Source organism: Manacus vitellinus, unplaced genomic scaffold (genome assembly GCF_001715985.3).
Source record: "Manacus vitellinus isolate BGI_N305 unplaced genomic scaffold, ASM171598v3 scaffold_26_pilon, whole genome shotgun sequence".
In the NCBI taxonomy this organism is placed as follows: Eukaryota; Metazoa; Chordata; class Aves; order Passeriformes; family Pipridae; genus Manacus; species Manacus vitellinus.
The window spans coordinates 4107441-4121832 of NW_021939960.1; the positions used below are offsets into that span (position 1 = coordinate 4107441).

General features: G+C 46.3%; 1 protein-coding gene across 2 annotated transcripts in view; it reads right to left on the bottom strand.

Annotated features, from left to right (window-relative positions):
- Positions 1-4464: 4464 nt before the first annotated feature.
- PMEPA1 (prostate transmembrane protein, androgen induced 1) overlaps positions 4465-14392 on the bottom strand; it is a 33575-nt gene continuing 23647 nt past the window's right edge. The window contains exons 3-4 of one of the 2 annotated variants that reach the window (XM_018074003.3): positions 10473-10526; positions 4465-10373 (exon numbers count right to left, since the gene is read on the bottom strand). In XM_018074003.3, coding sequence (XP_017929492.1) covers positions 9828-10373; positions 10473-10526 — 600 coding nt within the window. In that variant the 3' untranslated portion in view covers positions 4465-9827. Of the gene's footprint in view, positions 10377-10472; positions 10527-14392 lie in introns of both variants that reach the window. The other variant, XM_008932989.4, reaches the window with a different exon arrangement.

Here is a 14392-nt window from a genome sequence, read left to right on the forward strand (position 1 = left end):
TGCACACGTCAGGAACAAGTTTTCTGAAGGTGCCTCACCTTCCTTGAGATCTGCTGCACATAAAGCACCTGCCTGCATCACCCCCCCCCGGTGGGGTTTTCTGCAACCAAAGTTGATCTCCTGCCACAGGTTACTCATCAGATCTAAACTCTCAGCAGCAGGGTGCAAGTGCATCCAGGCACTGAGAAAATACACAGAAATTGTTTATTTAAATAGTTTATTTGGGCATTTACAGTAAAACCTGGCCTGGAGAGTGTAAATAGAGTCCCAGTTTCATGCCACTCTTACAACATTATTGTAAATCTAGTCATAGTATTTTTTACTTCAAGCTCAGGAATTATGCACCCAGCTGACCTTGCACTGGCACAGGAGGGAAGGAAGCTTTCCAGACCTCCTGTTTGCAAAGCAATAAAACATAACAGGGCTCAGAGATCAGAGGGAAAATAAACAGATCCTTTCGCTCAACCTCCTCCAACTCCCCCTTTTTTCCTCTCCCCAGCTTATATTTAGCTCAGGCTTCTCCATGCCCATGGAAGAGCTGCCCTGGGAGCAGGGAGGCAGGGCATCAGGGCCAGGCTCCTTGAGAACCTCCTCAGAACAGAAAATTGACAGACTTGCTCAGCAGAGCAGAGGGAAACAGCAGCTCTCAAGAGCAAAATAGAGATGAGATGGGCAGTCAGGCCCATCAGGGTCATTCAACATTTGTTTTTTAACCTGGTTCTGCTCATCTGAACCTTGCACAGCCTGAGGCTGAGATTCAAGGAACAAAAAATAGATTTGTGTGTGCACAATAATAAGTTGTCTGAAGTGAACATGTGCTTACAGCTCATCTTCTTCCCAGGGAAAGCCACTGGTGTGCACTGATCCCAAGTTAAAACCTAACCCAGCTCCATCCTCACACTCACATCAGCTCTGCTTATTACCCAGACTCACACAGACCCTCCTGAAAGCACCCTGAAGGGGTTGGTCTTCCAGGACTGCATGCTTGCATGACTATTTTAGAGCTGAAGTGTTTTGGATGCCTAATTCTTACCCATCCTAACTGGCCCAGAAAGGAGAAGGTGGGATCCTAGTGCAGCCCCACCTGCCCTGGTCCAGAGTGTTGCTTGGAGAGCAGTGCATGGAGGTGCTTTTTACTCACATTTCCAGCCTCTGTGTTTTTAAAGCCAGGCTGCTCATTAGCAATGCACAGCAACACCAAGCAATAGCTTTGTCCTGCAGAGTTACTCTCTTAATCAAATGCAGCTTCACAGAGCCACGTTGATCTAATTGTTCAATGTCCAGGTTCCCTGCCTTCGCAGAGATAAATACTCCAAGGAGCTGCATTTTGACTGGCATCCAAAACTCACCACTGGCTGCTGGGATTGTGATTTATTGCTGCTGCTAACAATCAATCCTAAGGCAACCATGTGCATTTGAACCAAGAGTCAGGATTGCACGAGGGGGGAACGAACACCCACCGGGAGCTGACAACTAATGGATCCTGACCAGCAGTCAACGCTCTCCCACGTTTCTGCATTGCAAACCCCACCCCAAGTGCACTGCACTGAGTGCTTCATGTCATCTCCCCTCTGCCTAGTCCAGAGCCATCAGTCTGGTCAGCCAGAGCTCTAAATTTCATTTCTCCACTTTTCAGTCTTACCTGACAACAGGCTCTCCATGTGCAGACACGGGGAGGAAGCTCAGAAGCTGTGCAGCCACCAACCCAACCTGCTGGGCAACACAGGGGTGCTCTCCAGCAAGCAGCAAGCCCCACTCACTCTGAGAGCAGCAGCTCATGTTCCCCAGGAAGAAGGCAGACAGGGAGGAGGCCCTGGAGCTGCCACAATCAATGTACTTCCAGCTACAGAGGAAGAAAAAGCACACATACAGCTCTGGCAGTGTGTGGCTCCAGGACAGCCTGAAAGCCAGTTTTGGGTAGCCATAAAAATGCCATAAATCCCAATCTCACCTCATAAAGAGGTGGCTGCTGTTTCAGGTTTATCCTTCCTTCGCATCACCCAGGCAGCTTCAGAAACCTGGGACATCACTAAATCAAAACCCAGTCCTGCCTCATGCAGCTGCAGAGGGTGGTCAGGAAACACCCTCTGCAAAAACTCCTGTAGCTCCTACTCAGCAGCAGAGCAGAGAAAACCCCAGAGGAAACCACCACCTTCCCTGGAGCTGCTTAAATTTGCCTCCTGGGCCATGGCAAGATTGTTCCCACCTGGGACAAAGATCCCATCTGGGCCAGCTGCCTGCCTGTCCCTGCCTGTCCCCACCTGCCCACTCACCAAGAAAAAATCTAAATCTTCCTGCACTGGGTTCCAAGGACAGGGGTGAGCTTTTGGCAGGGCTCCTGAGCAAGGGGAAAGGGAAAGAGGGAAGCAATTTTGCCCCCATCATACCTTAAATGAAGGGTATCTTGGGCAGTGCTTTTCCAGCCTTTTCCAGCTCCTTTCCAGGAGAACAAGGCAGGAATTACTTCCTCTTTTCTTCTGCCCAGTCCTTTGCTTTTGCTCCTAACACTGTTACACAGTCCTGTTTTATGCCAAAGCAGTGAGATTTTCTAGACTTTTTTTAAAGGAAAAAAAAAAGGTAGCAGCAAGTGTTTGGAGTAAATTCCCATTAGAGTTGGAAGAGTCAACATCAGGATTCCTGTGAGAGCACGTTGATTTCTTAATAAATCTCACTGAAACCCTTCACTGGAGCACTCACCATGAGGGAGAGTCTGTTTCCAGTCACTTTACTGAGGGTTTCTGCCCCTGGTCAAGGCTTCCCCTCCCTCGGTGCTGAGACAGGGCTCTGCCTGCACAGAGGCTTCGGGGCCAGCCTGGAGAAAAAAACTCCAACAAATCAAACTGTGGGAAATGCAGCCTGAGCAGATTAAAAAGCAAGAGGTTGACTCCAGGTTTCCCACCTCAAAGCACCCCAAGCCATCCCGAGAATCACTGGTGGGATGAACCCTGAGCACCAGGACAGGAGCTGAACAAGCCCTGGCATGGAGGGGGTTTGCTCCGTGCCCTCCAGGCACAAACCAGATTAAATGCAGGCAGAGGATGGACAAGGAGAGCAATGCAGAGTTTGGGTTAGGACAAGCAGATAAAATATGGAGACAAAAAGCAAAAAAGAAGTGCTTTTGTGCAATTTAGATTCTTTGAAGTTGGAATTTACACCTTCCAGCAAGCACACCAGGTAAAGCCACAAGAGCTGCAAAAAGGGCTCCGTTGCTGGAAGCAGATGGAAAATCTGAACCCCCTTTCTTAAGTCCTATTCAATTTGCAGCACAGAAATCTGTTTAAAATCAAAGGCTTTGCCACCTGGGGTTTCCAAAAGTCACAAAGTTGTTTCTTCCACTTAGCTGCAAAAAAAAAAAAAGAAAAAAAAGTTAAAAATAATCATTTGCCAATCAGTGCTGCTGCAGTGTCCCCAGATCACCTCATTAGCTGTGGAAAGGTAGCTTAGTAACAGCATCTCTCTGCCCGTTCCCACGCACTGCACGGGTTGAACTTGCCTTTTTTTTTTTTTTTTCCTTGTCATTTAAAAAAATTCCCTTTTGGAAAACGTGGTGTCAGCTGAGTTCCCATTTTCTGTGGGAAGATGTTGGTTTCAGCAGTGAATCCGAAAATGAAAAATGTCGTTTCGAAACAGTGATTCAAACCAAACCTTGTCCTTTCCCTGCTTCGCCGTGCCTGGAGCAAGGTGGATGTATCCCACTTGGATATTTGTGATCCTGAGGTTGGTGTAGGGGCATTGCCTGTTCTCAGACATTTAGTGTTTTGGGGTTTCTTTGCACACGAGATGGGAAAAATGCTTTGGAGCCCCTCGAGCCAACGTTGGGGCCCATCAGCATCAGCACAGCACTACAAACATCTGACTTCCTACCACGGGGAAAAGTGTTCCAGCCAAGGCCAGCTGCTTTCCAGCACTGCATCACCCTGGGTCATCTCTCCAGCAGCAATGGACACCAGGAATCCCACAAAATAAACCACAAGTGGGAGGTGAGTAGCACAGTTCAGGAATCAGAGCCAGAGGGTTGGATTTGGGGTTCTCCTCCCTGGGCTGCAATTAAGCTGCTTTCAGTCATAACCAGTGGTATTTTCCCAACTGGCCACCAGCCCGGGGCTGTGTTGCAAGTAACTGTCCAGGCAGAGCATCCCAGTCTCCTGCTGAAGCCCACAGGAGCTCCTCATGCCCACATTAAAGCCAAGTGTCCACCACTTGCCCATCCAAAGCAGCTGGAGGAGCTGCTTGTCAAAGCCAGGGGCCACTTCCAACAGTGCTGCCACCCAAAACACAGATTTATGATCAGCCAGAGAGAAGGGCTGGGGAGACCAAGGGCTTGGGCAGAGCTGGCGACCCTCAGACAAAGTCCAGGGATTAATGAATACACATTCCTTAATCCCCAAGAGGGAACCCAAGGTCTGGGTGAACCTACAGGACATCCATCCTTCAGACACACAAAAGAAAACGCCCTGCAAACAGTCAAGTTTTCAATCACTTTAATGTGATCACTGCAATTTGACCACAGTCTCAGAAAGGAAAAGAGTCACACGAATTATCTGTGCTTAGGATTTGAGTCAATCTACGCAGTTCTTGTTGATTGACGTTATTCAAGTTAAGACCTTCTGACCATCAGTGACGTTCTTGGCTGGAAAGGCAGGGCCGCGAGTGTTGGACAAACTGGTGCAAACCGGGAATGCTTCTCCTGGGAATTCAGGCTGCGCCACCTGATCTACTCAAAAGGAAGCAGAGCTGTACACGCACACAGGCACACACGGACCGAGCATGCAAATACACCAGGAACCAGCTACAGCTTCACGGGGGAAACACGGGGGGCAATACAGAGGCTGGGCGGTTGTTCAGAACAAGGAAGGGGGAAACCCACACAAATACCCAAAACTGAGCAGATTCATTTTCCAACATCCGAAAAGAAAATAGGAAGAGCTTTTGAAATTACATTGTGTTGACAAACTCTTGTGGTTTTTTTTATTTTTTTTTTTTTTGGGTGGGGGGTAACAAAGCAAAAGGTGAAGGCAAATTTTCCAAAGTATTGTAAAATTTATTGTATAAGTATTGCAGCTTTTAGAATGACATATAATTGCCACTATCGGTTACTGGTACACAAGAAGCGTTTACAACAGATTTTTGTAAATTGGCATCAGAGTACATATTCATACTAAAACAGCAAAATATAGATAAGTACTGCATTGCATGTGCTGTCAATAGTTTACATAAGTTTAAATTGAACAGAACTCAGGATACAGGACTGCCTATAACAAACTCCAAAGCCAACGCAATGCAACTGGAAGTTTAAGAAAATATTAATACAATGAAATGTGTCTATAAGGCAGGCAAATTAGGACTTTAATGTTGTCCTTCATGAGCTTCTATAGTACAGCAAAAATTTGAAGCATGGTTTCTGGAAAACTTCTTTTTGTTTTTTTGTAACTTTGTGTTGTACACAGAAAATCTCTGAGTGGTACAGAGACAGAAGAGATTAAAAATTCATCCTGTTCTGGCCTAGCACTGTTAATGCTACACGTCTGATTCAGTCTTTTCCCGATCCTTAGTAAAAACGTTGGGCTTTTCTTTATTTATTTTTTAATATAGCAGTTAGTGCAATTTCATAGTTCAATACACACACAAAAGGGTGATTCTCCAGAAAGCAATGGGATATCCTTAGACCCCCACTTAAGACAGAATGAATTTTGTAACACTTATGGAAACAACACACTGGATTAGTAAAGCTGAATCCTCAAACCGGTGAAATCAAGGGTTGTGAAGGGAACACGTGTTTTACCAGTGTCAGCCCCAAATGAAACCCATCCTTCCTCCCCATCCAGATTGACAAAGCCACGTTCCCACTCCAGGCCATTAAGATTTGGGGGCACTTTAAGGATGCTGTTTGCCGTACTGTAAGCTAAGAAACTCTGCAAGATGAACAACCCCTTTTAAAGCTAACGTGACTTAAAACTCCAAGCAAAAAGGCAGGGTAGGACACGAGGTTGCTAAGCATTAGCAATGCCTTGTTTTTTTCTGTATTTACTTAAAAATGAATCACTCCTAAGGGGCCTGAATCTCTCTGCTGGAAGCTGCAAGACACCTGTGGAGCAGGGCCACAGCCCAGCTCTAGCACCGCTCTCTGCTGAGCTGCACCAAGGCCAGAGGGAACGGGACAATCAGCAAGGGTGTGCAAAGCAAATTCCCTGCCTTGGTGGCAATACGGGACGTGGGAATTGGGAAGAAATGGACCCCGAGGCAAAAAGTAACATTAAATAGTAATAATAATAATAACAATAACAACAACAATAATAATAAAAAAAGAACAGACCATTATTTCTCAACACCCACTCAGAACTTGGAGTTGATCTGAGCCCAAGACCTGGTATCTGCACTTGAAATACACAGTTCTTGGGAATGCAAAGAGAGGGATGGACAGAAGAAAGACAAAAGGTGACAGCTTGGCTCCATCAAGGAGCTGCACCCGCTGCCTGGGACCTGGGGCTCCCCCTCACCAGGGCTGCACTGGCCTGGGGAAAGGTGGCAGCTTGGGTTTTGTGCATGGATGGGCTGAAAGGCATCATTTGCAACACAAATTTGGTGTTGATGAGCCACCCTGTTTCACACTCATTAAGTTCCCCAAACTAGAGAAAGAGGTAAATGAAACTGGACCCAGGAACTCAGCAAACTGATCACTCAACTGTAGAGCTCAGGGTGATGCTTGAGAAGTAAAAGCTCACACTGGGAGTGGATTGGGGAGAGAGAAATAAAGAAAGAGAATTGGTTGAAATTTTGAGGACTTCCAAGCATGAAAGCTGGGTTCAATTGCACTGCATCTTCAGACCCTCTTCCACTACCCCTCTGTGCCTGTCCAGCCCCTGCCCACTTCCCTGACTTTTCCACGGGGTTTGGTGTCCAGGTGACACCCTGTGACAAGACAATCCTGCTACCTAACAACCTCTGGTCCCCACGCCACCTCCTTACTCACTGCTCAGTTTGAAACGTGTGATGCATATTCCACCCAAAATCTGCTGAGGTAACCGTATTTTTTTTTTATAGCAAACAAACTAGTTCAGATCACTGAACAACCACCCTCCCCCCCCCAAAAAAAAAACACCCCAAAACAAAAACAAAACACAAACACCCAACCCCAACAACACTATTCACGCATTTTGGCTCAAGAGGGCAGTAGATATTATATTTCGGTTTCTCTTTTGGTTGGTATCTCATTTACAATATCCACCACAGATTCCTACCTCCCCGGGTAGGATAATGTGCATAAACGTGTTCAAGTTCCCTAAGAACAGTCGGAGCAGAGCAGCGGCCGAGGGAGCAGCCGGCGTGGCCAGGCACAGGGAGCTGCTCCGGGAAAAAAAGGGACTGGAAAAGTGAATGCAAGGTCCAAAGGAGCAAGAGACCAGACGCTGGTTACTCGTGACACTAAGGATGATTTTGCTTTCCCCTCTCTAAAAAGGGAGGGTTACTGTTTCTTTAATAAGGCACTAAATAGACATGTTACATAAAGGAAAGATACATTTTAAAAACTCGTACAAATTCGTCAGTTTTGTACCTTTCATGACAAACTAGATTTATTTCCTTTGCGTTCTTTTTTTCTTTTTTTTTTTTGTGGCTTTTTTTCTTTTTAGGTCATCAAAATTTAGGTTACATGACTGTAAAGCTATGAAGATTTCAAGAGCTGTGGAAAAGCAGTTCGAAATATTGAGAAGGTACAGGACTATTTCTAGGCAGAAATAAAAAAAAAAAAGCAAAAAAACAATGATCAAACTTCAAGTTCAGCTATTCATCATCTTCTTTAAAATATATATAAATATTGTTCAAATGGTCAGAACTTCAAAACCGTTCTCATGGTTAGGTTCGTTTTCGTTTTCAAGTAATAGAAAAGTCGCTTAAAAACAATAGTTATTGCCTTTATATCTTTCATTTATGTCACTCTACTAGATAGCATCCTGCAGAAAAAAAAAATCAAATCACACCCCCTTGTAAAACCTTCGCTCTCTGTGGTTTCCCTACCGACCCTTCCTCGCGCTCGGAGAGACGGGACCCACAGTGGGATTTTTCCCTTTTTGCCTCCTCTCCCTCACTCTCTCAGGTTTCCCACTCGCTCGCTCCGTCACGTACGAATTCACCGCGAGGGCAACGCACCTACCAGACACCTACATGATATAAAATGTAAACAAGAGCATCGTAACACACAAAAAAAAAATGCTTCCGAAACCAAGATAAATTAACGACGCACAACACCCGGCGGCGGGAGGGCAGGTGGGACCGTGGGGTGAGGGACATTTCAGAAGAGGGAAGGGGGGGTTGCTTCTAAAGCCTTAAGCATATTTCTGTAGCCTTTAATTAATACATCATCACAGGAGCAGATTCATTTCCATCTACTGTACCCGGTGCCTCTTTAGCTGGGATAATAATGGGATGATAATGTAAAAAAAAAAAATCAGGATGACCAGGGACGGCAGAGCTGCGAGACACAGCTGCGCCTGCTTATGCCAAACAGAGGTTTGGGAGGCTGATACAAAATGAAAATGATGTTCACCACCACCACACTTTTCAGCTCGTCCTTTCAAGGAGACATTTAAACCCAGCTGAAAGGCAGCCGGTGGGTGCGTTACCAGTGAGACTCACACCAACTTCCACAACCACCACTTGGGCTCCAACAGGGCCCTTCAGTTGAACATTGAAAGAAATAAACCAAAAAACACTTTGTTCCTTCAGACACAGAAGTTTATTCTCATCCCAACCACCCCCCCCCTCCAAAAAGTTAGAGGTTGTAAAAAAAAAGATAAAAAAAAAAAAAAAAGAAAAAAAAAAAGAAAAAATCAAGTAATTTTGGCCTGCTTCAGTCATTCCTGACTCTGGGAAGCAGGGAGTTTTCATTTTACCTTGTTACTCCAATAATCCTACCGGATGACACACAGACACACACCAACTCCTCTTGCTTTGTAGGGAATGTATAAAGGCGTGGCTGTCGGCGGCCACGCGCAGGGACTCTGGAAATTCAGGATTTCCATAAGCTGCATCTCGCTCACCGCTCCTCCCAGGGCTGGCATCTCCACTCCAGCGATCCTCCTCCCCTTCCAGCTACTTTGTTCTTCACTTCGACATAGATCCCTTAACAGGTTCATGGTAGACATGATAGAGGCTTTGACCAACACAAGCACTGACATATTTATATTAAAAAATAGTGCAAAATTTCAACATTTATATAAATAACTCTAAACCCCTGCTTTTGATTTTTTTTTTGTTTTTTGTTTTTTTACAATGTAATACACGCTTTTTGAGTTGGCACTCAAAAAATTGCCATTTTTCTTCTAGTTCAGAAAACAACTTTTTTTTTTTTTTGAATAGGCCTCTTCTAATACAAAAATACTCCTGCTCCTTACACATACACTTTCTCTTATTTTTAATATATATTTATATATTTATATTGCAGATCTTTAAACAAAATGGTTTTTGTGCAAATATTTTGTTTTTAAAGATAAGTGAAATATCAAACAAAAAAAAAAAGCATTCACACACAGCCCAACTAGAAACAAAAAAAAAAAAAAAGAAGACTACAGTTGATTTTTTTTTTCCTTTTTAAACGTCTAGACACAGCTCAATAAAGAAATGTTTTTGCAAGCTTGGTAGGCTTGTGCATTCAGACCAGACATAACAAGTAAATATTTATACACGGAGAGATGGGGAAGGGCTTTTTTTTTTCTTTGCTCATCTTCCTCAACTCTCTCTCTCTCCTTTTTCTTTTAATGAGAAGTGCAGAGTGTTTCATTTACTTTCTTGCCTTTTTTTTTTTTTGCTTTTTTTTTTTTCTTTTTTTTTTTTTAAAAGGGGTGCCCTTTTTGTTTCTCTTTCTCTTTGTTCCACGCCGTTGTGCTCTCAAGGCCATTGATCTGTGAGTGATGGAGTCTGCTGCCCTCCAAGATGGGGGGCATCCCGTTGTTGTTCTGCTGGTGCTGGTAAAACGTGGACCCTGGGTAGTGCCCGATGACCTCGCTGTAGGTCGGGGGTGGTCCCTCCATCCTGCCATTGCTCCCATAGCAGGTCGCGCTGATGCCAGAGTTACTGCTGGGGGGGCACGGCCCCCCGTACACCGAGTTATCTATCAAGTCACTGTCGAAGATGGTTCTGTTGGGGGGGGCCCGCACCGACTCTCTGTTGAGCTCCATTTGCTGCTCGGGGTCGCGCAGCTGCAGCGTGCAGGGTCCCTGGTACGGGGGGGGCTCCTCGCCGTCCGACAGCGAGATGGTGGGCGGCAGGTCGATCTCGTGCTGCATGTAGGGGTAGGTGGGCTGGAACCGGTTGAAGCGGTCCCTCTGCAGGAAGGATGGCACTGCCAGGCGGTCGCTGGGCCTCGGGGTGTAGATTTGCTGCTGGAAGGGAGAAAGAGAGAGAGAGAGAGGGCGAGGAGCGTGAGACGCTGCAGCGCGGGACGGCGGGAGAGGCAGCGGCGCCCGCATCGCCCTCACCTCTGTTATTCCGTTCCCCGACACGGTGCTTTCCGAAGGCCACAGGCTTCCCTCCTGCATTGGAAAGGAGAAGAGAAGGCACAGTGAGTCTGACTGCCAGGGTGGGTTAAAGTTCCCTCTGCAAACAGCTCGTGCCAGGTCTCACCCCAGAGCCCAGGTAAGATGCTGCTGCTGCCGCCAACAAGTTCCTGCAGCAACACACAGCACATGACCAGAGGATGCAGAGAGGGTAATCAGACAACAGAATGGGCTGCCCAGGGAAGTGGTGGATTCTCCATCCCTGGAGGTTTTTAAGATGAGACTGGATGTGGCACTTAGTGCCATGGTCTAGTAACCACGGCGGTAGTGGATCAAGGGTTGGACTTGATGACCTCAGAGGATCTCAGAGGTCTTTTCCAACCCAGCTGATTCTATAATTTTATGAATTCACTATGATCATATATGCTGGGTGTCACAGAGGTACATGCTAAGGTATTACCACTGAAAACACCCCTTCTGATCAAAATTTCCCTCCTCCATTTTCACCTCCATTTCTATTTAATAGATCATTTGCAGAATGAATGATGAGAACGACACCAGCAAACAACCCTCTCTCCCGTTTGCAGACTTCCCCCCTCCCGCCCCCACACACCCAGCATGGTTCTTTCCCTGGTTCAAACATGCCAGAGGAGTATTTTTCAATTTGTGATCCATGAGCCGTGGGTGATTCACAAGACATCAGAAAATGCTCCGTGAAATAATGACAAGATTGAAAAAAAAAAAAACAAACCAAAAAAAACCCCCTCACACCCACATTCTGATGCACACAATCAAGGAAATCATAGGAAAATAAAGATAATAAGCAAAGATCCAAATGTTAAGTCTAATTTTGATTTGGCTTAAAAAAATAGAAATCTGTAGCAAGCGGATGGTTCCAGAGTATTTTTTCCACAAAATGATAAGTGGTCCTTGGCTTAAAACAGACTGAGGGATTGAGGTGTAGAGGTTTCCTTACACTGCAAACATCACCCTGATCCTGCAATCCAAACCCTGGTGCCAACAACCCCAGGCATGATAAAGCCACAATTTCCCCCAAACCCTGAGATTAGTTTACAATTCATGATCAAAACAAACAAACAAAGGTCTTCCCATCTGCTAGTGATACTCTGAGTGTACACAGTTCACCCCAGACACTTTTGCCTTAGGGACAGAAATATTTAAATATTGCTAATATTCACATATAGCAACATCCCTCTGGCAGGCAGGGCTGGAGGAAAACAGCCAGAAGGCTTGTAATTATAACCTAGAATAGCTGGCACTTCTCAGTTCCTTGCAGGTGAATCTCCAGCCCTTGCACTAGCAAGTCAGGCACAGGCAGAAGTATTTACCAACAGTGGAAAAAAAATGCCAAGGGAAAAAAGAAACCCCCTTTATCCCTTTAAGTGTCCCACTCAAAACCTATGCAGCAGGGCCCTCCTGGTGAGCAAACCACACACCTTCCTGCTATGAGAACACATATTGCTCTAATGGTGGGGGGTCCAGGCAGCCCCGTGCCCCCCGACACTCTGTGAAAAGCTGTAGTGGTACAGCAACACCACAGGCACTTTCCCTGATAAAGTCAGAAGGGATTTTGCCTGTCTGATCCTCCCTGGACCTCATCCAGCTGTGAAGCACATCTGGCCTCATCCCAGGATGCAACACACAAGGGAAGAGGTTGCTGCATTCCCTTGCAGCCATGGCAGCATCTCCAATCCCCCTCCTGACAGAGCCAGGGTGTCCCCGTGGGCAGTGCCAGACCCCAGTGCTGTGACAGGAGCCTCAACACCCCCCTGCAACATGCACTGACAGCCCAAAACACGGCACCAGCACTGTGCTAAAATCTGCAGAGAAACCACCCATTATATCCCCCTGCCCTCCCTTTTTCTTATTTTCCCCAACTTTGGAATATATTTTCTCCTATGGTATCACACATGGTATCAGATATGGACAGAATATATCAGGTTCCTGTTTTTCAAGCTCAGCTCTGCACATAAACCTCAAGGCAGTCCTGGTGCCAGTGCAAAGAAAACAGTGATTTATATGGAAATGAGATGGCCCAGAATCTTCTCCCTTCTTGGTATTTTTTAGGAGCACCTCCTCGGAGCAGAGGTAAAGTTCCACAATACCCAGTACCAGCACCTTCCCTGGCCACAGCTGTGGAATGTGCTGGCTGAGCGACCGCCCTTCCCCGTGTTTCCTACAGACCTTGAGATTCCAACATGCAACTGTTTACACAGGCATCGACTGTTTAGTCTGGTCCATTTTACATGGATTTCTTGCCTGCAGGGATAGGCTCCAGTCAAACTCCCCCAGCAGCTAAAAGATCCATGGGGAACTGCATCTACCACAGACCAAATCCTTGCCTCTGACTCCCTGCTCAGCCATGGCACTGACACCAAAGGGCACAGGGAGGATTGCCAGTGCCACCACATGCAGTGCCAGACTTTCACCTCATCCCAAAGGACGCCAAAGCAGCAGGCAGGAGCGGGAAGCACTCCGAAAATTGTGTTTACTTTGCCATGCCCCCGTGGCAGACTTCCTGAGCAGTGAGTACCCCACTGCCTTCTGCTAGATGTTTTATATTTAACTTGGCAGTGGGCAGTGCCATGGCAATATCCCATCTGCTTCCCCCTTTCCTGGGAGTGATGTCAGCCAGTGCCCATGAGGGTGGCTGCATCCCGGCTCTGAGAGCATTGCCGTGCTCAGCTGGGACACCCCACTGGCAGATAATTGGGAGGGCACGTACACAACATCCCCTACCCCCAAGCACCCAGAGTCTGCACCAATATCCCATCCAGGTGTTTGGCAGCAAAGCTCTGGCTCACACACCAACTCATCTGTTTGTACAGATGAGGTCCAGGAATGATGCTCTGGGCAACACACGGATGCAAGAGCAGCAAACCAGTACAAACAGCACTAAAATGGGATCCTCACAGATATAAGGAGCAGACAGGAGATTGTTTTCTATAGGAGCTGGATCTCTGCAGCTGTTACCAACCACCTCTGCCGGGACTCCAGAGCCTGACCCGGACATGCTCACTCCCTGCCACCAACACACTACCACGAGCCCAGCTGGGGAATGGCTCAGCTCTCCTAAAAACTCCACAGTGGGATTAAAATTGCTGGAAATCAGTAATCAGAGGAGGGGAAAGCCTCAGGGACAGAACACATACATGCTTTTAGCCTTCACTTTGGCCCTGGGATGGCTCCACAGCCCCACCAAACCAGGCAAAACTGTGCTGCCCCAGCGGGAGGGTCACAGCTGGAACCCTCGTCCTCGGGGCTCTCCTCACTCACCTCTGATTTTCAGAATATTTAGGACTTGAATCCATCTCAACAATGAGCAGTCTAGAAAGCCATGGTTTTCTGAAATGAAAGCTGAGATTCTGCTGTCTGGTAAGCAATAGAGCTGTAAAAGCCTCCGCAAGTATTCCAGGACTTGCTGCAGAACCTAAAATTACTTTTTAATTTCTTTTTAGAGAAATCAATCTTCCACTTTTATAGAACTGCTTGTTTTAGTAATGTCAGAGAATTTTCTCTGTAAAGCTGCATGGTGCAAATTAAGCTTCTGAGCCTTCAGAGGGACTCATATTTTCCATTTTGGGGGACAAAGATATGCTTGGAAACTGCAGTTAAACCACTTTTTCCTGGGGGAGTGGGATACCACTGCTCCAAAGGTGCAGGGACAGTGTCATTCTGACTGCAAAAAAAAGTTTTCAGTAGCATTTCTAAATATTCTTAGTTCTGGAAAAATAAAGTTACTTGTCATAAGGAGACAGAGTTTGAGTACAGCGAGAACAGCGATGGAGAAACACATGAGGTAATACAAGAACTGCTTGCCAGCGAGAACCGCATTAAAAAAAAAAAACAACCTTTAGGGAAATTAATTTCTCCTTCAGCTG